Raw genomic sequence first — 20,347 nt, forward strand, 5'->3', positions numbered from 1 at the left:
TTTAATACATTCATTTCTGTCTTTGTGCAGCACTATGATACAGTCTATTTACACATAAAGGGATTTTATTCCAAGTAATTTTTATGCTTCTTTCACTAAAATTATAAATGATGGAAAATATTAACACATCGTTCCACATCAGCACTTTCAACTGATTTCCTCAGCTTGTCTCTACGTGATGTATTAACTTATGTAACTGTAAATGAAACAGGGGCCACTGACGGACTCCAGAGGGTTAATTATATCGTTAGACATTATTCTTTTATTGCGCTGTGTGATATAATTATACACAGTCATAGACCTTTTTGTCCTCGCTGGGTTTCCATCATACTTTCATACTTTGACTCATGAAACACGTGTTAAACGTCTCTCTGTCATGAAGGTCTTAAAAGGTCTAAAGGTAGATGTCCATGTGTTGATGATAAAGCAGGTCTAGTTTCTATATTAATTAATAGACTTGTGGTTGATGGAGTTTTTGAGGCTGCAGCACCCAGGTTGTGGAGTGCTCTACCTGCGCCGCTGAAGGTTTTCTGATTCTGTGGAGTCATTTAAAAAGCAGTTAAAGACTCATCTGTATTTTACTGGATACTTTACTGTCTCCCTTTGATGTGTGTTTGCATTTTAAATGATCTTAACTGGCTCTGTGAAGCACTTTGTGACTCATGTCTGATTAAAGTGCTGTAGAAATACACTTTACGTATTTACTTTAAAGCTCCTCCAGTGTAAAGGTCTGTGTCCATGTGTAGTGTGATTATAGATCAGCTCTAGCTTCTATATTAATACTGTGAAAGTATCAAAGCCTCAGTCCACAGAGAAATGCACACAGCCTGTATTCAGAAACTGAGCCTTAAAACCAGCCGTCAGGACTTCTGGAACTTTGTGATGTCACAACGAAGCAGTTACCAAGCCCAGAGCCTCCTCTCTTCTGATTGGCTCACCGACCTGTTGTTACTAGAGCTGCAGAGAGAAGCCTGAAAGAGGAGATGTAAAACTACACTGAGATGGTTTTTGGTTCTTAAAAGCACAAATAAATCTTCTTATGGATCAACACGTCACAATGTTCTTCACAAGTTTGTAAAATCAAAAGTGTAAATGTCACATTTCACTGCAGCTTTAATTAAAAATCAAACCTGACCTTTAATTCAAATGAATGATTAATTATCTTGTTGTGACCTATATTAGGGTTTCCCCACATCGTTTTATATCTGAGGCAGAAATAACATCAGAGGAATCTTCACACGTTGACAAAATATATCATGGGGCTTATTAAAGGTCTCCTGCTGAGTCTCTGACCACCAGCTGAGCAACGGAGCAGCTTCTTCAATCATTTTCACATTAGACATCGAGGATACACAAAGTGTAAACGTAACTTTTGTTTGTTTACAACTCCACACAGCAGCTTTAAGCTTCAGGGAAGAGTTTAAGTTCAAACACGTCATGATTGTTGAGCCGGGGACGACTGATGGGACCAAGTTGGACCGGGTTTTGTTCCAGTCTAGTCTCAGTCTGTCACAAAGAGGTGGAATCTGTTAGATTAGTGTTTCTGGTCTGGATTGACATTATGATCTGGTTTCAGTGATTCTGTCGTGTTTTATTTTTATGAAGCAGTTTGTTTTTCCGTCCATGAGTCAGAGGGAAGTGAAGAGCTGACAGGAGATGAGGGCATCAACTAAACAACCATAGATGCGGTGGCTCCTCCATGGGGACCCGGGGGGAAAAGGTTACTTGTTGGGGGTCCCTGTCACCTCCATCAAATATTACAGTTTCATTACTTCCTGAGTTACCGAGAAACCAACCACTGCTGCTTTCCTGATTTACAATTTACAGCTGCTTCGGTAGACGGTTTCTCTGGGGAGCAGCAGTGACTGCGTAGTGTTTTTATTGGAGGTAGTTTGGAAGGAGTTTATAGTTGTCACTGCAAAATTTGCCAATATGAGGAGCCGTCGGGGGGCCCCTTTTCCCATTGTGGACCCCAAGCGTTTGCCCGGTTTGCCTCTCCTGACGTCTTCAAATGTCTTCCGGTCGTCCAGAACCCAACGATGTTCAGTTTATAACGCTTCAACTCGGAAACAAGCAGCAGATCCTCAGAGTGGAGAAGCTGCAGACAATGAATTGCTTCATGTTCATCCGAGTGTTAGAAACTCTCCAGCAGCCAATGAGTCACCAAACAGAGGCAAAGTTTGTCCCCAGGACACTTTCACAAAGACGACACACTCTTGTTTTTAACGTGACTCGTTCACATGCTGCTCCCAAAGTGTTTATTTATGTTTATGTGTCATGGAGCAAAATGTCTGAATCCCTCCTCCACTTGTTTTATTCTCTGCTGAGTTCACGCTCTTACGTCTCTTAAATGAGATTCAGGAATCTTTAGTTTCTTTTTTTTTTTTGTGGATGAACTCTTGTTCGCAGCTCAGTCAGCTCCATCTGTCTCCCTCCAGAGAAATCTCTAACAGGACTTGAACTCGCCGTCGACTGAGCTGTTTACACTGATGAAAGTGTTTGCGAGCGCTCCGAGCTGAGCGCACATGATAAAAGATTCACTTTGGTGTCTCGCATGTTTCCTGAATGAAATGGACTGGAGATTAACTGCAGTTTATTAGAGCCGCTGCTCACGGTTATTCTCACCATCAGGGAATCTGCACATTGTTTCTGGATTTGTCGATTTCTCCTTGTGTCTTTAAAATGTCAAAACATGTTTTAATCAATAATCTATGGTCTAAATAGTCACAGATACATTTTTTTGTCAGTCCACTAATTGATTAATTGAGTAATAGTCCTGATCCAGTTCTGTGTGGAAAGTCTCTCAAATAACTTTTGTGGATACTTGTATTTGTGTAAGTTTCATAACAACACGTTTGTACGTGTTAATGTGCGAACAACTGACACTGAGCTGTTTTGTTCCTCTGCGAAAAATCACTAGAGTATTCCTGTGTGTGTGTGTGTGTGTGTGTGTGTGTGTGTGTGTGTGTGTGTGTGTGTCAGAGCTGCCAGGAGACATTTCATGTAGCTACCAGCTAGATAACTCATTGTGTGTGTGTGTGTGTGTTTAGTACAGCGTGTAATTCTATATGAAGGCGATTTAAGGTTGGTTGACTGGTTAACCCAGAGACACACACACACTCTCACACACACACACAAACTTCTCAGACCTCTTTCAGTGTGATTTTAGTCAGTCATTGATTATTGATTTAATGATGGTCACCCGAGTTCACCTGGTTTATTGCATCAGGTGTCTTAAAGAGAATCTTCACACTAAATCCGTCTTTATCATCAATTCAATCAAATTTTTTAGTGAAAATCTTCACAATATTGTTTAAGTGAAATTTTTCTTTAGATTTTTACTCAAAAGATTTTTGGTAAAAGTTTTTTTTTTTTGTGAAAATCTTCAATAGAAAAATATTTTATTGGAATTTTTTTTGCGTGAAAATTTTTCACCCAAAATCTTTTCCACCCAGAATCTATTGACGATAAAGGTGGATTCAGTGTGAAGTTTCTCTATCAGACATTATTGCCATAAGTGAATTTTTTTTGTGAAAATCTCTACTAGTGAAAATGATAAAAAAAAAAAGAAAAAAAGAGAAATTTCCACCAATGAAAATCAAGTATCTTTGTTGCCTGGATCAGAGATTTCAGACTGAAACCACCGTGAGATTCATGCTGATGTTCTGAAAACAACAGGAAGTGAGTGAAGCTCACGACTCAAGAATTTATTGGCTGCGATACATGAGTCTAATCTGGACGCTCTTTGATTGCATTTTTAAAGCTGATAGAGTCAATATTTTTTATTAATAATTACACATGAAACATCATCTTTTTAAAAAAACTTTATTCATTCACTTATGTGATCAGTGAATTCCTTTCTTCAGATTTGCAGCAGCAGCAGTTTTCACAAAGTCGACGAGGTTTGTTTCTAACTTTACAGAGAACCCGAGAAACTTCACACGCTGCTTTTCACACGTTTCCGTGTCTTGATTATCTGATCAGCACGGCTTTGCTCACATCTGTCCTCCTCCATTTTTATTGATTAGCATGGTTTACTGATCAGTCAATAGGACAGGGGTTTTGTTTCTATGACAACGATATCTCGACAACATATCACCTCCACCAGCGCACGGCGTCTGACCGAACAATTCAGAAAAACTTTACTGGCGCTCAGGAAAAAAACGACCTTACATTCCCAATCAACTGTGGTATTGGCGATATAGGTTACAGGTGTTGGTTGTGACGCCTCTGGCCCCGCCTCCATCCATGATGTCACCTGTATCTCACCTGTATGCGAAGTCTCCATCCTCTCGAAGCAAGATGTGCTCCTCTCCGCCCGGCCGGCTTGGCTCGATGATCTCATTACATGCTGAAACATCATGACGCATAAATTTGCACTTTAATGAGATGAAGCGATGTCGAATGTTTTACACGATCCAGAGTTCAGACCAGTGCAGTTCACAGCAGTCGTGTGTTATGTGAAGATTGTTGACATAGAAAAATTTGCTAATTAATGCCTTATAAGTAAGGACTTCATTAACATAACTGGTCCTGTGTTCAACATGATGGAGATTAAAGAGGAAAACGGGCAGCAGGAGGGAGGGCCGCGTCTCAATTAGCATTTTGTTTGTGCTTCCTGGTTCTGATTTTTGTTATAATGAGGGAGGAAGGAATCTGAATATGTTAAAAGCAAAAAAAAAAAACAACAAGAAATAAAATAATTTCTCGTGTGTTTCTGGCTGCCGTCAACAGTCTACACCTCGCTGTTTTTTAATAGTCACCATGTGTGAACGTGCGAGACGCCTCTCGACTCTCAGTCCCAAGTGTTCCACTTTTCCATTCGCTGCGACTGGATTCATGTTGGTCTGGAGGCATCGTTCTTCTTCTGCCGGATTATCTCCAGAGCCGACGAGAGAGAGAGAGAGAGAGAGAGAAAAAGTGGAGCAGAAATCTGCACAAGTTCACCCTAATTAATGTGAAGGCCTCTCGGGATCCAGAGCACTTCCCCCCGATTATTAGGATACGATGTTTAATTAGTTTTCTTAATTTAAAGAACAAATGCTTCTTTTCTCTCTTCTGATTCCTCTTTAATTAAAGAGACCAGGGAAAAAGAGGAAACACAATAAGGTAGAGTTCATTTTATTAGGAACGCTTTGCTCAAACTAATGCAGTCTAATACAACAGTGCAGCCATGAATCCTCCTTATGAAGGTTATAATGTTCAGTTTTCAGAGACGTGTTGATTCAGCTTCATGGTCATAGTGGATGTATTTTTTCTGCTGTTGAATTTCATATATATATATATATATATCTTTGTCCTATAAAGGCTGTGGCTCACTAATTAGAAGGTCGGTGGTTCGATTCCCGGCTCCCCCAGGCCGCATGTCGAAGTATCTTGGGCAAGATGCTGACCCCCACATTGCCCCTGATGGCTGCTCCATCAGCGTGTGACTGTGTGATGTATGAATGTGAGTGAATGGGTGAATGTGGCAAGTACTATAAAGCGCTTTGACTCGTCAGTAAGACGAGAAAAGCGCTATATAAGTGCAAGTCCATTTACCGGTTATACATTATGATCCAAAATGTCATGTGACACTATTCTATCTGTTTCTATGGAAGCTGAGGAAGGACATACACAAAGTCTTGTGTTGTCTCAGGGGAAGCGATGGGACTAATCTCCGTCACACAGCAGATCAGCTGTCGTCTGTTGGTCCGACACTTCGGACTCACTCAACATCTATTGATTGGATTGATGTGAAATTTGATACCAACATTTAAAACCCAAAGATGATGAAACCCAAGTCACTGACTTTTCTTGTAGCGCCACCTGCAGCTCAAACCTTCACGTTTATGACCATTAAAGACTCAGAGATGAACTGAACCCCTCGTTACTGTTGATTTCATAGTTAATTAATGTGCGAACATGGAGTTATCATCAGTCAACATCCAGTCCATCATCAATAAATAAGTATCCAAACAACAACAGGCTGCAATGACACAAAATCACTTACAAAATTAATTACTAATCATTTTTTTATAGAGCATTAAAAAAACAAGTGTTGACTGAAGTGATTTACAGAGAATTTGTAAAAACAAATAAATTATTCAAATGAAAAAAGAGAAACAAACCAACTGAAAGCTTCATTAAACGTCAGGTCGTGTTTACAAATTATTGAATGAAGTAGTGGCTGGTTTAATCTGCAATGTTTATGTTCAAGTGAGAACGTCTTTTCAAGTTTTTGTACAAAAATGTTAATTTTTCTCAAAGGTATCAAATGATATATCTGTTTGGTATTAGTAAAAATCTGATTTGATATTTGTGTCAAACTTTATTTTGTACAAAGTGTGAAAACTAAATGTCTAAAGTCTGAGAATTAAGTTGATTTGAAGTTTCTGCTCAGCTCAAGACTTTTAGCAGAAAACCTGCATCACAAAGTTTGGACATCGATTTTGAAAAAGGGTTTAAAGCAAGATGCTGTTGAGTTGCATTATGGGAAATGTAGGATTCTGCGTTTTTTCAGTTTGACTCAGACTGAGGACTAAAAGTCAGATTAAGCAATTAAGCAGAATCCTCCATTAACAGCTCCTGTAGTTGATGTACTACTGGTTAAACTGAAAACTGTCACTGGGTTTCTGTGATACTGAAGAAAACTTAAAAACCTGCAGATTCTTCAAGCCAGTTCTGAATCACTGCACTTCCTGTCCCGTGAGTCTGTTGTACGTTATCTCAGGATTACAAGACGCAGAAGTCGTTATTACGAGACAAGATTTTCTCTCTGTGTCAGTAGAAATGGTGTTAACTCTCCGTGAGTTTGGTTCGGTCTCAGCTGAGCGGGGACCAACTCCGCCGATGTGATGATGTGAAGAAGAATTCACTGGTTTGTTGATTACAGTGCTGCCGGATCGTCCCATCTGTTCCTCACACACACGGAAACTTGTCAGTCTGACTGTGACTGTTAGCGCTAATTAAAGGTTTACACATCCGTCCTCTGCTCTTCCCGTCTCTGGAACAGTGTTATTAGCACTCTGAGTGTGTGTGTGTGTGTGTGTGTGTGTGTGTGTGTGTGTGTGCGTGCACTTACATAAGGAGATGTCATGGTGACTCAAGCCCACGTGTTTAACTTTGGGCGGTGGGTGTTGACACGCACACTGTCAGTGTTATACTCTGATTTGGTTATTTTGAAATGCTGGAGGCTGTGATGATAACCTGTAGTTTGCGTGTGTGTTTGAGTGTGTGTGTGTGTGTGTGTGTGTGTGTGTGTGTGTGTGTGTGTGTGTCAGTGTGTGTGTTTGAGTGTGTGTGTGTGTGTGTCAGTGTGTGTGTTTGAGTGTGTGTGTGTGTGTGTGTGTGTGTGTCAGTGTGTGTGTTTGAGTGTGTGTGTGTGTGTGTGTGTGTGTGTGTCAGTGTGTGTGTGAACACTTCTTTCATCTCTCAAAATCACTCTTTGTACGGTGCAGGGCTGCTCTCTCCCCTCAATTATTCATCGGCTTGTTTCCATGGAAACAGCTGCAGCCGTGTGTGTGTGTGTGTGTTTTCTTTTTTTTTTGGGGGGGTGTTTGATTTCACAGCAGGAGGATGGGCTTCATCAGCTCATTATACCCCATTACTACAGCTGATGAGCATACAGGGACGACTCCTCCACCTGTGAGACTGTAAACAGGAAGCAGCAGTTAGAGGGGGAACTAGTACTAACTAGTACTAACTAATACTAACTAGTACTACTAACTAGCTACTTCTTTTTTCATTGTTTATAAACACCTGCTGTTGAACTTCAAATTCAACTTCTGGTAGTTTTCAGTGGCTCCAACACTTTGGTCTTCAACTATCACATGGTAGTTCAGACGTTCATGTTCCCCAGAGGCTGAATCCTCTGACTTTTCCTCTACTGCCATCATGAGGTTAATATTTGTGATATTAAATTGAATATGTTCACGACAATTAAATGAATTGCAACGTCCTTCATTTCAGACGTTCGTGTTCCCCAGAAGTTGAACCTCGTAGACTTCGGTGCTCGTCTGACTTTTCCTTTACTGCCACCATCAGGTTGATATTTGTGGTTTTAAATGAGATGAAATCAGATGATTTTCCATGCAGTTTGGTTCAGACGTTCACGTTCCCCTGAGGATCAACTGCAGTAACTGTGGTGATCCTCTGACTTTCCTCTGGCGCCATCATGAGGTTCCCCCAGGAACTGCCACGACAAGCCACAACATTTATTCGAAGAGTCTTCGTCAAGTGTCTTTGAGACGTAGATCTGACATTTTATTAGTCGTAGTTTTAGACTGATACCAGCAATAGTAGTTGTAGTACATTTAGCATCAGTAGCAGGAGTAGTAGTATCAGTAGTCGTATTTGTAGTAGCAGGAGAAGCAGAAGTACTAGTAGTATTTGTTTTTGTTGCAGTTGTACCTTTGCAGCACAAGCGTTAGCGATATTCAATTAGCTGTTGTTAATTATGTTTTTGTTTTTGAGTAGTTCATTTTGTTGCTTTGGTAGTATTCCCAGCAGTACCAGCCGTAGTAGTTGTAGTATTTGTAATTGCTGTTCTTTGGTTTTAGAAAAAGTAGTAGCAGCAGCAGCAGCAGTACTAATAGTATTTGTTGTAGTAGCAGTAGCACCAGTGGTAACAGAACTATTAGTGATATTTGTAAATAGTATTAGCTTTCATTGTTTTTGTAGTATTGCCAGCAGCAGTAGTAGTAGTAGTAGTAGTGGAAGTAGCAGTAGTAGTGGTATTTATAGTAGCAGTAGGAGTATTTGTTGTTGTTGTTAGTGATGGTTTAGTTTTAGAAATAGTTGTTGGTTTTTGATTTTGTACTATTAGTAACAGCAGTAGCAGTAGTACTAGTAGTGGCAGCAGTAGTAGTACTATTTGTAGTACTAGTGGCTGTTGGTGTTAATTGTGTTTTTGTTTTACAGATAGTATTAATACCACCAGCAGCAGTGGTAGTAGTATTTCTAGTAGCTGCTGTTCTTAGTAGTAGATTTTATATCAGCAGCAGAAGTAGTAATAGTAATAGTTATAGTTATAGTAGTAATAGTAGTTAGTAGTACTATTTGTAGTACAAATGACTGTTGTTGTTAATTGTGTTTTTGTTTTACAAGTGGTTTTAATTTTGTTGTTTTTTAGTGTTTGTAGCTATTGTTGGTGATGATGTTTCTGTCAGCAGTATTATTAGTATTAGTTCTAGTAATAATAGTAGTAGTAAGTAGTAGTAAGTAGTAGTATTTAGGAAGGAAACTTGCCAGAAGCTTCATGTTGGGATATAAAACTCTCTGTAAACTCTTTCTAGTGTTTAAACAGAGATGATGGAACGGCAGTGAAGAATAAACACAACAGGACAGATATATATTTATATGTATATATATATATATAATATATATATTAGTGTAGTAAACACAGTGTGTTGTGTTGTTGTCTCCAGCAGGGGGCGGCACAGACTCACAGTGGAGCTGGTGACCTGTGTGACCAGCAGGGGGCAGCACAGTTCAGTCCAGATCCAGAGAGCAAGACCTCAGTTAAAACACTATTCTAATGTCAGAGCGAGGGGCGAGAGACACCAACAGAGAGCGGCTCAGAGAGGGAGAGAGAGAGAGGTGGATGTAATATGTTGACCTGCATTTCACTGCGGGTTATGGTAACATCACTGTTAATACCTTTAATACACTAATCCAGTGTAATCTGCTGCTGGAACACTGACCCACATGTCTGACCACTACCTGCTGGAACAGGACACGCCCCCTCCACTGTCAGCCAATCGCAGCACAGGAAACAGATCAGCTACTTCCTTATTGGCTCTGTGCTGCCCGTAGTTAGCCTGGGGCGTCCACATACTTAAGGCCACACTGTATAATGTAGTGGAATATTATACTTCCTTTCCTTCTTTCTTTCCTTCCTTTGCTTCCTTTCCTCCTTTGTTAATTCCTCCCCTTCGTCCTCTTTCCTTCCTCATCCTTTTGTTTCCTTACTATTTTGTGTTTCTTTCCTTCCTTCCTTTGCTTCCTTCTTTCCTTACTTCCTTTCCCTCGTTCGTCTCTCCCTTTCTTTTACTATCATTTCCTTATTTTCCTATTTATTTATTTATTCCCTTCCTTTGCGTCTTTCCTCCTTTTCTTCCTTTGTTCACTCACTTCCTTTTATCCTTTCTCCATTCCTTCCTTGCCTCCTTTGCTTCTTTCCTTCCTTTCATCCTTTCATATCCTTACTTTCGTATTGTTTCCTTCTTTTGGCATCTTTCCTTCATTCCTCTCTCCCTCTCTTTTCCTTTGATTTTCTCTTCCTGTTTTATTTATATACTTCTTTTTTGCATCCTCCTTTTCTTCCTTTCCTCCTTTCTTCCTTCCTTCCATGTTTTCTTCCTTCCTTTTACTTTCACTTCCTTCAGTTCATATTCCTTTTCTTTTTCCCTCCTTCTCTTCCTTCCTTCCTTTGCTTCCTCCATCCTTTCCTTCTCCCGTTACTCGTTCTCTCATTCTTTCCTTCCTTTCCTTCTCTCCTTAATTCCTTCCCTCCATTTATTCCTTTCAATTATCGTTTTATCTCTCTTTATTCATTTCCTTATCCTTCCATTTATCTCCACTTCCGTCCCTCTCATTCTTGAGCCTACTCTCCGTACACTCATCCCTCCATCCATTGATCTGTGAACCCATCCATCCATCCATCTATCCATCCATCCATCCATCTATCCATCTATCCATCCATCCATCCAGCTGCACAGAAACACATTACAAGTCAGCCGAGATGCACAGCAGCCTCCCTCCTCCCTCTGCCTCTCCATCACCCCTCCTCCTCCTCCTCATCATCATCCTCCCATCTGCGCAGACTCTGCCCCCCCCCCCCTCCCTCCCTTCCTCCCTCCTCCTCCTCCGCTGCCTCATTTTATGGAGGAGCTTCACATCTGCAGCGCTCCCTCTCTCTCTCCCTCGATGATGGCTTCTGTTTGAGGAGGTCATTCGTCAGTCAGTCAGAGAGGAAGACGAGGAGAAGAAGGGAGGAGGAGGAGGAGGAGGAGGTGTAGTTTGTGGCGGCTACATCTGCATGGCGGAGGGGGGGGAGGCGACGCTCGGCTCGGCTTCACCATGATCGCCGTGTCGTTTAAATGTCGCTGCCAGATCCTGCGCAGGGTGAACAAAGGTAGAGAGACATAGACCAACACTGGGAGGAAGAGAGAGAGAGAGAGGCTGCATGTGTGTGTTTGTGTGTGTGTGTGTGTGTGTGTGTGTGACGGTAGGATAAGCATGTTTGCATGTGTGTTTGCACGGTCGAGAGACATTTGGCGTAATCTGCTGACATTGAAAAGAGAGAGAGAGAGAGAGAGAGAGAGAGAGAGAGAGAGAGAGAGAGAGGGTTGTTTATGACCCAAGCCTCGGTGTGTTGTGTGTGTGTGTGTGTGTGTGTGTGTGTGTGTGTGTGTGTGTTAGAGAGCATGCATGTGTGTGTTAAACACGATCTCCTGATGGATCCATTCAGTCGATCGCTGCAGGTAGCTCCGGATGAGAGAGAGACCCTCAGAGTGAGTGTGAGCACAGAGAGAGAGAGAGAGAGAGCGAGAGCATGAATGTAATATTCATGGTGTGTATTAACAGGGGAGAGCGAGAATAGAGGAGAAAGGAGGACAGAGAGAGAGAGAGAGTGTGTCAAGGTTTCTGTGATTCTTATAATCAGATGTTTCTCTGAAAGTCCGGAGTCGCTCGAAGCTTCAGGTGTTTCCCGTTTTTTTGTTTGGAGATTTTTCCTTTTGTGTTTAAACTGCTCCGTTATCAGGAAAGTGAAAGTGTTTATCACGACTGCCAGTGTTAATTTATTATTACAGCTGATCAGATAAAACACGAATCATTTACGAAATATTTTAAAGATATAAATGACAAAATTTTCAGCTGTTGAAATGTGAATATTAACTGCTCTTCTTGGACTAATAGGATTATAATCTGAATATATTTGTGATTTTTTTTCCGTTGGTTCGACAAAAGAAGAAACTTGATGACATCACAATGAATTTTTATCGCAATTTTTTAAACCGTTTTGTAGAATAAAACCTTAATCTATCAGCGGAAGAATAAGATTTAAACTGCTGCACATTTCAGTGGTAAATTCAGATTTAAACCTCAACACATGAAAGATTTAGATATTTTTATATTGAAGCCTTGAGCTGCAATAACCAATGAAAACAGGAGTCACACCTGAGACGATTACACCTTGTAATGGAGTGGAACAAAATCTGAAATATTTATCCAGACAGAGATGGAGGGAAATGAAACAACCAGCTGAACTGTACACATTATATTATATTATTCATTCTCATAGTTTTCAAGTGTTTAGTTATTTCTGTCTTGGTGACACCAGCGACAGGTTTGAGCAGGTTTATTGAGGATGGATCAAATATGAGTAAATTAATTCTGTGTCATATTTTTATAGAAGGGAAGTTTTTATTCCTAAAATCTTAATCTGTAAAGTGACATTAACCAGGGACGGATTATGAGACCAAAGACAGAGACGTGGAAAAGGCCCCCGCCCCTCTGAGACGAGACACCCAGACTGAAACAGACACAAAGTCACTGTAACACATATCTTTCTCTATTTGTGGTATTTCTGTGTCTTATTGTGGTTTTAATCTGCTTTCTAATCATTTTTCATCTCTTTGTAGTTATTTTTAGTCTCTTTGCGACATGTCGTGTCTGTCTGGGTCGTTTTTATGTGTCTTTGTAGATTCGTGTCCCTTCCTGTCTCAGTTTGCTTGTTATTCTGGTCGTTTTGAGTCTCTTTCTAGTGGCTGTATCGGCCCTTGAGACAAGCTCAGTAAAAACCTCCATGTCAGTAACTGTGACTGTCAGAAACATGTAGAGGAGTGAAAATGAAGTTTACAGGAATCTGAATAGAAAAGTAAAAATCAGCATTAAATGAACTGTATTGAATTAGGTCTGTGTGTGTGTGTGTGTGTGTGTGTGTGTGTGTGTGTGTGTGTGTGTCTGAGACGACCTCTGCTGTTGAAGGTCACAGACTCTTGTTGTGACTCCTCATGTTGTTGTGACATTATTTCCACAGTATCTGTTGACTCACTTTACTTGAATGTGCAGAAGCACCTTGTTGATGTCACACGTCACATTATATAGTTCAGGATCTTCCAACTTTATCATTCTTGTATTCGTGTTCTGCCTTTATTTGATAGTAGAACGACACAGACAGGAAACAGGCTGACACACAGCTGCAGTTATAATAAGAGTTTTAACATTAGATCATCAGGAAGCCTCTTTTGTCTGTGTGTTTGTCTCTTGAGGCAGTTTAGTATTTTTCCTTCAGTACAACTACAGACAACATTAGAAGAATATTTCAGTTTCCTCAGTTCATCAATTATTTTATTTATTTATTCCCACGCACAGATTTAAAATAACAAATACAAGAGAAACATCTAATGTGCAGGGGAGGACAAGAAGCTCTGATGTCGACATTTGTTTTTATTGCAATAAGTCTCTTTATTTTACACTTTATTTAAAAGGACTGTGGACATTAGGTGGAGATGTGCAGCTGGAAACTAAAGGGGTGAAGTTGGACGAACTGACCCAATGTGCAAAAGAAATGTCACTAAATTGAACATGTACCGATAAATAAGTGGATCAATAATGTGTGGCAGCTGTTTATGAAATATATTTCTCTTACCTGCGGAATTATTTCATAGTTTCTTCTCTAAAACTCAAATATAACGAGCAGGTAATTATTAACTCACGTAATCCAGTGCAAGTTTCTTTCTTTGAAACATCCTGGTGAGTAACAGTTAAATATCAACTCATCCTGAGGAAACGTTTTTACCGCTGCTGTTACTTTTGCCGCCTGTAGGGGCGCCGCTGGTCTGGCTGTTGAATGACTGCTGAATGGCTGTTTCAGGCACTCGATGTCTAAGAGAGTGTGTGACCTTGTTAAACAATTACAGCTCAATGAAAGGAGCTAAAAGTATTTATATTATATAACGAACCACAGTTTGTAGAATATGTGACTTAGAGAGAGAGAGAGATGCGGCTGTCCTACATCTGGAGGAGGAGGCTTTCATCTCCAGTTAGCCATGGTGTGTGTGTGTGTGTGTGTGTGGTGTGTGTGTGTGTGTGTGTGTGTGTGTGTGTCATTGTGTTTCTGAGCTCAGCTGCCTGAACCAAACAGAAGAGAAAAAAAAAAAAGATCTGGAGCAGATTAGAAATAAAGTAGAGCGAAATAAAATAGAAGCAAACTGACGACCAAAATAGAACAACAATAAAGTAGAAAGGGGGCTGTCGCTCTGTGATGAGCTCAGGTACCGTTTGAACCTGTGATGTCAGGGTTAAAGTCACATGATCACTTAAAATAACCATAAAGAATACACACCAGACACGGCATGTACAGTTTCACCGTTTCCAGATCCACCTAAAACCTCCATGCTCCGTGATCTGTGGATCTAAAACCCATTTCAATAGATACGGGTCAAAGCCTCAACCTACAAACATTTGAAGCACCTGTACTAAAGTATAACATTTTAAATTATTTTCATTTTGGGGTATTTTTGGTAGGAAAAGTCATTAAATTTCAGACTAAAAGACATTTAGGGTGTTTTTACTGCTGCCAAATGTCAAAACGGGTCAAATTTGACCCGAACAGTATGTAAGGGATAATATGAACCTGCTGTAAACCTGGGTTAACTCAAACCTGGATTAATTCAGGTTTAAGTTTAGTATAAGAATTGATTTATATGCTCAGATAATTTTATTTATTTCTAAAATCTCAAACCTTTTTATTCTTTTAAAGGCAAAACTATAAAAACCGGCAAAGTTCTAAAACTTTTTAATTACAATTAAAGGTCAGAAACAAGTCAAGTGATTCTGTCAAATATAAAACAGGATCAATAACTCACAGACACAAATAATCATATAAAATACCCACCACAGTCTGACTGTAAGCTAACGCTGTGTATTTGACAGATGCTGAAGCTGCAGAGAGGAAAAGAAAGTGGCCGATGTGCTGATCACATGACGATTGAAATATTCAGATCATTACTTAAATGGTTCTGGTGGTGAACTTAGGAAGAGATGGTTTCTCTTCTAATTGGGTTCATTATCAAAGTTGAATCACATCATCAGAGTCACTGTAACAAACGATCGTCTCAACATTGATTGATTACAGGCCGTTATTTCCTGCTCCAGTTTTGAACAGTTTTTATGTTTGTTGTTTTTCAGCTGTAGTAAATATAAGTTGTGTATCGGCTGTAAACTGAGAATATTGAGGGTTTTATTTATTTGTATCATCATCACATATGACTCTCATCCAATCAAATAAAATGACAATCGATCGATCGATCGATCAACCAGTTAAAACTCAAATCTGATCACATCTCTGCATCAACACTGATCCACATGACATCATAGTGACTCTCTCAGCAAACAAAAACGCTCTGTCAGACGCCTCATCTGTGTGATGACATCATCGGGGAGGTGTCCCATCGGGCCGCTGTGATTGGTCCAGGCTTTGCTAGACCACAGTGTTCTCCACAGGGATTGGTCCCTGGACTGATGAGGTCACCTCTCTGTGAGTGTTTCTTATTCATGAGCACAGGCTGCTGCAGCTTTACACTGCAAACCAGACAGATAACTGGTGAGGAAGAGTCAGTCCGTTAATTCTCAGAGCTTCATTAGGTGTTAACGAGCAGCGTGACTGAAGCCGATGGTGCTAACGGCCTAAATTACTGGTTAGTGATGCCAGGAAGATTTTAATTCAAGGATTAATGTAGCTTCTCCATTTGTTTTTTTTTTTTAAATGATTAGCACTTTAGCTCTGAGATGTATTTCTGTAGTGGAAGCTCTGCAACGTCTGATGATGATGGTGAGTAGAGATGCATTATGGGAGCCTGTCAAGGACATTTCATTTGGTGGATACTGAAATCTGTGAGGTTTCTGTCTGTTGTGGTTTGTTTGGACTCGGAAGTCAAAGGTTGTCAAAAACTTAAAACTCTCAGTTGGTTTTTATTGGAGCTTCAGAACCAGTTAAAGTAACCGGTCGAGATCTGGAACCAGTTACAGGCGCTGGTAGAACCTCTAAAGTGGTTGAAGTCCAGAATCAGTCAGATGAACTGATAGAACCTCAGAACCAGTTAGAGGAACTGGTAGAGGTTTAAAACCATAAAAGGATCTGGTCGAGCTGTAGAACAGGTTAGAGGAACTGGTAACCAGTTAGAGAAGTGGTGATGGTTTCAGAGCTCGATACCAGTGGCACTTCAGGACCAATTAGAGAAACTGCTGAAGCTTCAGAACCTTCAGAACTACTTGGTTTGTAACCATTTAAAGGAACTGGACGAGGTCTGCAGCCAGTTAGCGGCTCAGTTAGACCTTCAGAACCAGTTAAAGGAACTGGCACAGTGCAAGTCTGAAACCAGTCTGAGAAGCTCTGAACCAGTGTGTGTTTCATACTGTGTATATTAATGTGTGTGTTTCCTTGTGTTTCAGATGAGGGGCCGTACACCAAACACTCCGCCGGGTCGAGACCTCCAGAAGGAGCGCTGGCCATCAGGAGGCAGAGTATACCAGGTAACACACACTCACACACACACTCACACACACACTCACACACACACACTCACTCACACACACACACACACACACACGCACACACACACTCACACACACACACTCACTCACTCACTCGTCTGTTGTGTCCATTGTTTCCTTTTCCATTTGTTCTGATTCTTCTCTGTGTGATTCCACCAGCAGAGCTAATAAAGCTCTGATGAAGATAACAGCTCTGAAAATAGAGCGCACACACACACACACACACACACATACACACACACACACACACACACACACACACACACACACACACACACACACACAGTTCGCTGGTGTGTTCTATCTGTGACCTGCAGGAAGATGCTTGGAGTTGCAGTTTATCTCCTCCCACCTGGAGCTGGTGTCCTACTTGCAACCTTTATCTGAGCGCTGTAATCAGAATTAGCCGTTAACACTGCAGGTGAAATATATGAAGATCTGTCTGGAACCAGTTTAACCACCACAAACCTGTGATGTGGTCGAGCTATAAACGGAGTAAAGGAACCAGTAAGAGGCACTGGTGGAAGTGGCAGAGCTTCAGATCCAGTTGATGGAGCTTTAAAGTCACCCAGACACTGGGATCTGAACCCGTTAGAGCAACTGGTACAACTTCTGGACAAGTTAAGAGAACTGGGAGAGCCTCTGAACCAGTGACAGAACTCGTAGAGCTTCAAACAACCAGTAAGAAGAAATGGTAAAGGTTTAGAACCAGTGACTTTATTTGGTGAAGCTTCAAAACCAGTGGAGGAACTTACTTAACTGGTCGGCCCCTGAACCAGTTGGTGGACTTGGTCATAGAGCTTCATAAACCTCAAGACCAACTGGTAAAGGAACTGGTAAAGGGATTGGAACCAGTTAAAGAAACTGGTGGGGCTTCAGAACCAGTTGCTCCAGGAAGTGGTGGATCTGTAAGATGATCTGGTGGGTGTTCGGAACCAGTTAGAGGTGGGACTTAAGAACCATTGAGAGAGCATGGTAAAGGTTTTAAACCAGTTAGAAAGGAACTAGAGGAACTACCGGAGCTTCAGAACTACTGCTCTAAAGGTTCTGAACTTGTTAGAACAACTGGTACAACCTCGGTACCAGTTAGAGGACGTGGTAGAGACTTGAAGGTGTTGGTAGAGTTACAGAAACTAGGAGAACGTCTGAACTAGTTACAGTAACTGGTCCAGCTTCTTAAAACATTTACTGGAACTGGTAGAGATTCTGAATCAAGTAGAAGAACCGTTAGAGTTTCAGTACTAGTGCAGGGGACTAGTAGTGGTCCAGAACCACTTTGATGTGCCGGTGGACAAAATGGTACAGTTTTAAAACCAGTCGGAGGAGCTGGGTGAGGTGCTAGCAGATCCAGGACCAGTCACAGGAAGTGTACAGAACCAGTTTAGAAGAACTTTGGAACCTGTTAAAGAACCACTAGAGGTCCAGAACCAGTCAGATGAACTCGTGGAGCTTCACAACCACTGAGAGATAATGGTACAGGTTTAAAGCTAGTTATTAGTCGGGTTTTTGAACCAGTTCGAGAAACTGGAGAGGCGACTTAAAGGAACTGGTAGAACGTCGAAACCAGTTCAAGAGACTGGGTCGTTGCTCCGAGCCTGTTGGAGAACATGGTGGAGGTTCAGAGCGAGTCACAGGCTTTGGTTGAGCTTCAAAACCAGGAAGAGAAACTTGTACAGTGTTTGAACTAGTAACTGGTTGAGCTTCAAAACCAATTCAGAGAAACAATTGGTGTATAGTTTATTCAAAGGAACTGGTAGAGCTGTGAACCAGTTACAGAAACTGGCAGGGATGAGCCATTAATAGAACTGGTAGATCTTTGGAAGCAGTTAGACGAGCTAATGGAGCTCTGCTGCAGACACACTTTGTGTTTCGTATCAGATGAAACTTTAGATCTACAGTAAAATCTGAAATCATGCAGCTTTAACAAAACTCTGTTGTACTTCATCTTCTTTCAGCTTAATGTGAGCTGCCGGTTTCAAGACTTTCTCCCCCGTCGCTGCAGGAAACTGGTTCATCTCACTCTTTTTTTTTCAGGATCAAAGATTTTGGGTTTTTGAGTCGGTGCTGGTGTTTTAGAAAAGATGAAGAGGACACTGTAAAGCCTCTTTGGAGGAGGACGATGAGGGAGGAGAAGAAGACAATGATGGTCACTGTCAAAGATCAGATGACTTAATCCTGTCTGAATGAAAGAGGGCGAAGCCTCAACCGATTAATATTAAAATACAACTTTTCAATAAAATCCCGCTCTCTGTTTTATCACCTGAGGAACAGCCACATCACATTGTACCAGATCTGCACTGAAATATCTTCCTCTCTCTCTCTATCCATCTCTCCCGCTGCTAAATATTTCAGGCCTTTGATAAAATATAGATGGACGACAGAATAGAAGATGACTCCACTTCTCTCTTTGTCCAGATGATTATTTTATTTCTCTGTGTGAGAGTCGGAGCAGGAAACTGGAGGAAAGAAGATGAAGTGGAATAAAAAAAGATGGTTTTATGGCGAGAAAGAGTTCCAACCAATCACGTGTCCTCGTTGTTGTTGTGATGCAGACGAGTTTCGGGGCTGCTCGGTGGTGGAGCTGATGAAGAAGGAGGGGACGACGCTCGGACTGACGGTTTCGGGCGGCATTGACAAAGATGGGAAACCCCGGGTTTCAAACCTGCGACAGGGAGGCATCGCCGCCAGGTAACATGTCACTTTCTATTCTATTCTATTTAATTCTATTCTTCTCCAGCTCTTTAAACCCAAGGTGACGAATAACCGTCTGTTCTGTTTCTATCTCAGCCTCCTCCCTCTGGCCACTGGTTAATTTTATAGCACATGTAAAATTTTATTGATCGTTTTGTTGCTGGACTTTTTATTTGAAATTCAAACGACCATTTGGCTGTTGGAAAAAGAAAATCATCAACCTGCAACAGGCAAGAAGCACTGTTACTGTGTGATTTCAGTGAGTCAGTGAAGGCATCACAAAGGAAAACCTCAACATGGTCATGCTGTAATTTTGAGTTCTGCAGATTTCTTTTTTTTAAAGTGACAGCACCCTGAGGTCCTGGGTTTTAAAAAGTGCTTTAAAAATGAAGTCTATTAGCCTATTTGTAAGATTAGCTATTGCTACATAGCTAACGTTAGCATTAACAGCTGTTTACTCACCAGTCGTTCATTCCTTTACTCACCAACATCTGTCTCCAGAGGTAGAAACAAACACGAATGTTAACTCTTGTTTCTATCAGGTCATTTCTTCTACTGAAGTTAGCATGCTAACCAGCTAGCTCCGGCCCTTCTCGTTACTGTCATTAAGACGTAGCTGCTCAGAGGACGTATTATAACCTTGTGTATTATAAAGACAAAGATGGTCGAAGCTCTTATCAAGTGACGATCACCACCACTTGCTCCCACGTTCAGCAGCAGAGAAAACTCACAAACAGCCCCTTTAAAAAATTTTTAAAGCCCGATCTCGTCAAGTCGACTGTGGGATCAGTTCTTCAGGTTGACCCCAGTCTGGACCTGAACCCTTTCCTAAATTAATCTGGATTGAGAGCTGGTGTTTTGACTGTTTGTTCAGGAGCGACCAGCTGAACGTGGGCGACTACATCCGCTCTGTCAACGGCATCAACCTGGCCAAGTTCAGACACGACGAGATCATCAGTCTGCTGAAGAACGTCGGCGAGCGGGTCGTCCTGGAGGTCGAGTACGAACTGCCGCCCGTCTGTAAGTACTAGTTATAGTTATAGTTATAGTTATCATAAGTAGAGCAGTATTAGTGTTTGTTGAACCCTCTGGAGTCTGTGTCTTCATAACTTTA

The 20,347-nt window shown here is 41.1% G+C and overlaps 1 protein-coding gene across 9 annotated transcripts in view; it reads left to right on the forward strand.

Moving 5' to 3' along the window:
• Nucleotides 1-20,347, forward strand: part of grip1 (glutamate receptor interacting protein 1) — a 58,846-nt gene that overhangs the window by 17,773 nt on the left and 20,726 nt on the right. For 5 of the 9 annotated variants that reach the window (XM_056367713.1, XM_056367714.1, XM_056367709.1 and 2 more), the window contains exons 2-4: nucleotides 16,441-16,521; nucleotides 19,095-19,230; nucleotides 20,108-20,253. In XM_056367713.1, coding sequence (XP_056223688.1) covers nucleotides 16,441-16,521; nucleotides 19,095-19,230; nucleotides 20,108-20,253 — 363 coding nt within the window. Of the gene's footprint in view, nucleotides 1-10,872; nucleotides 11,117-16,440; nucleotides 16,522-19,094; nucleotides 19,231-20,107; nucleotides 20,254-20,347 lie in introns of those variants that run through there. The other 4 variants (XM_056367711.1, XM_056367718.1, XM_056367716.1 and 1 more) reach the window with 1 other exon arrangement.

The sequence above is a fragment of the Seriola aureovittata genome, chromosome 22 (assembly GCF_021018895.1).
Source record: "Seriola aureovittata isolate HTS-2021-v1 ecotype China chromosome 22, ASM2101889v1, whole genome shotgun sequence".
Lineage (NCBI taxonomy): Eukaryota > Metazoa > Chordata > Actinopteri > Carangiformes > Carangidae > Seriola > Seriola aureovittata.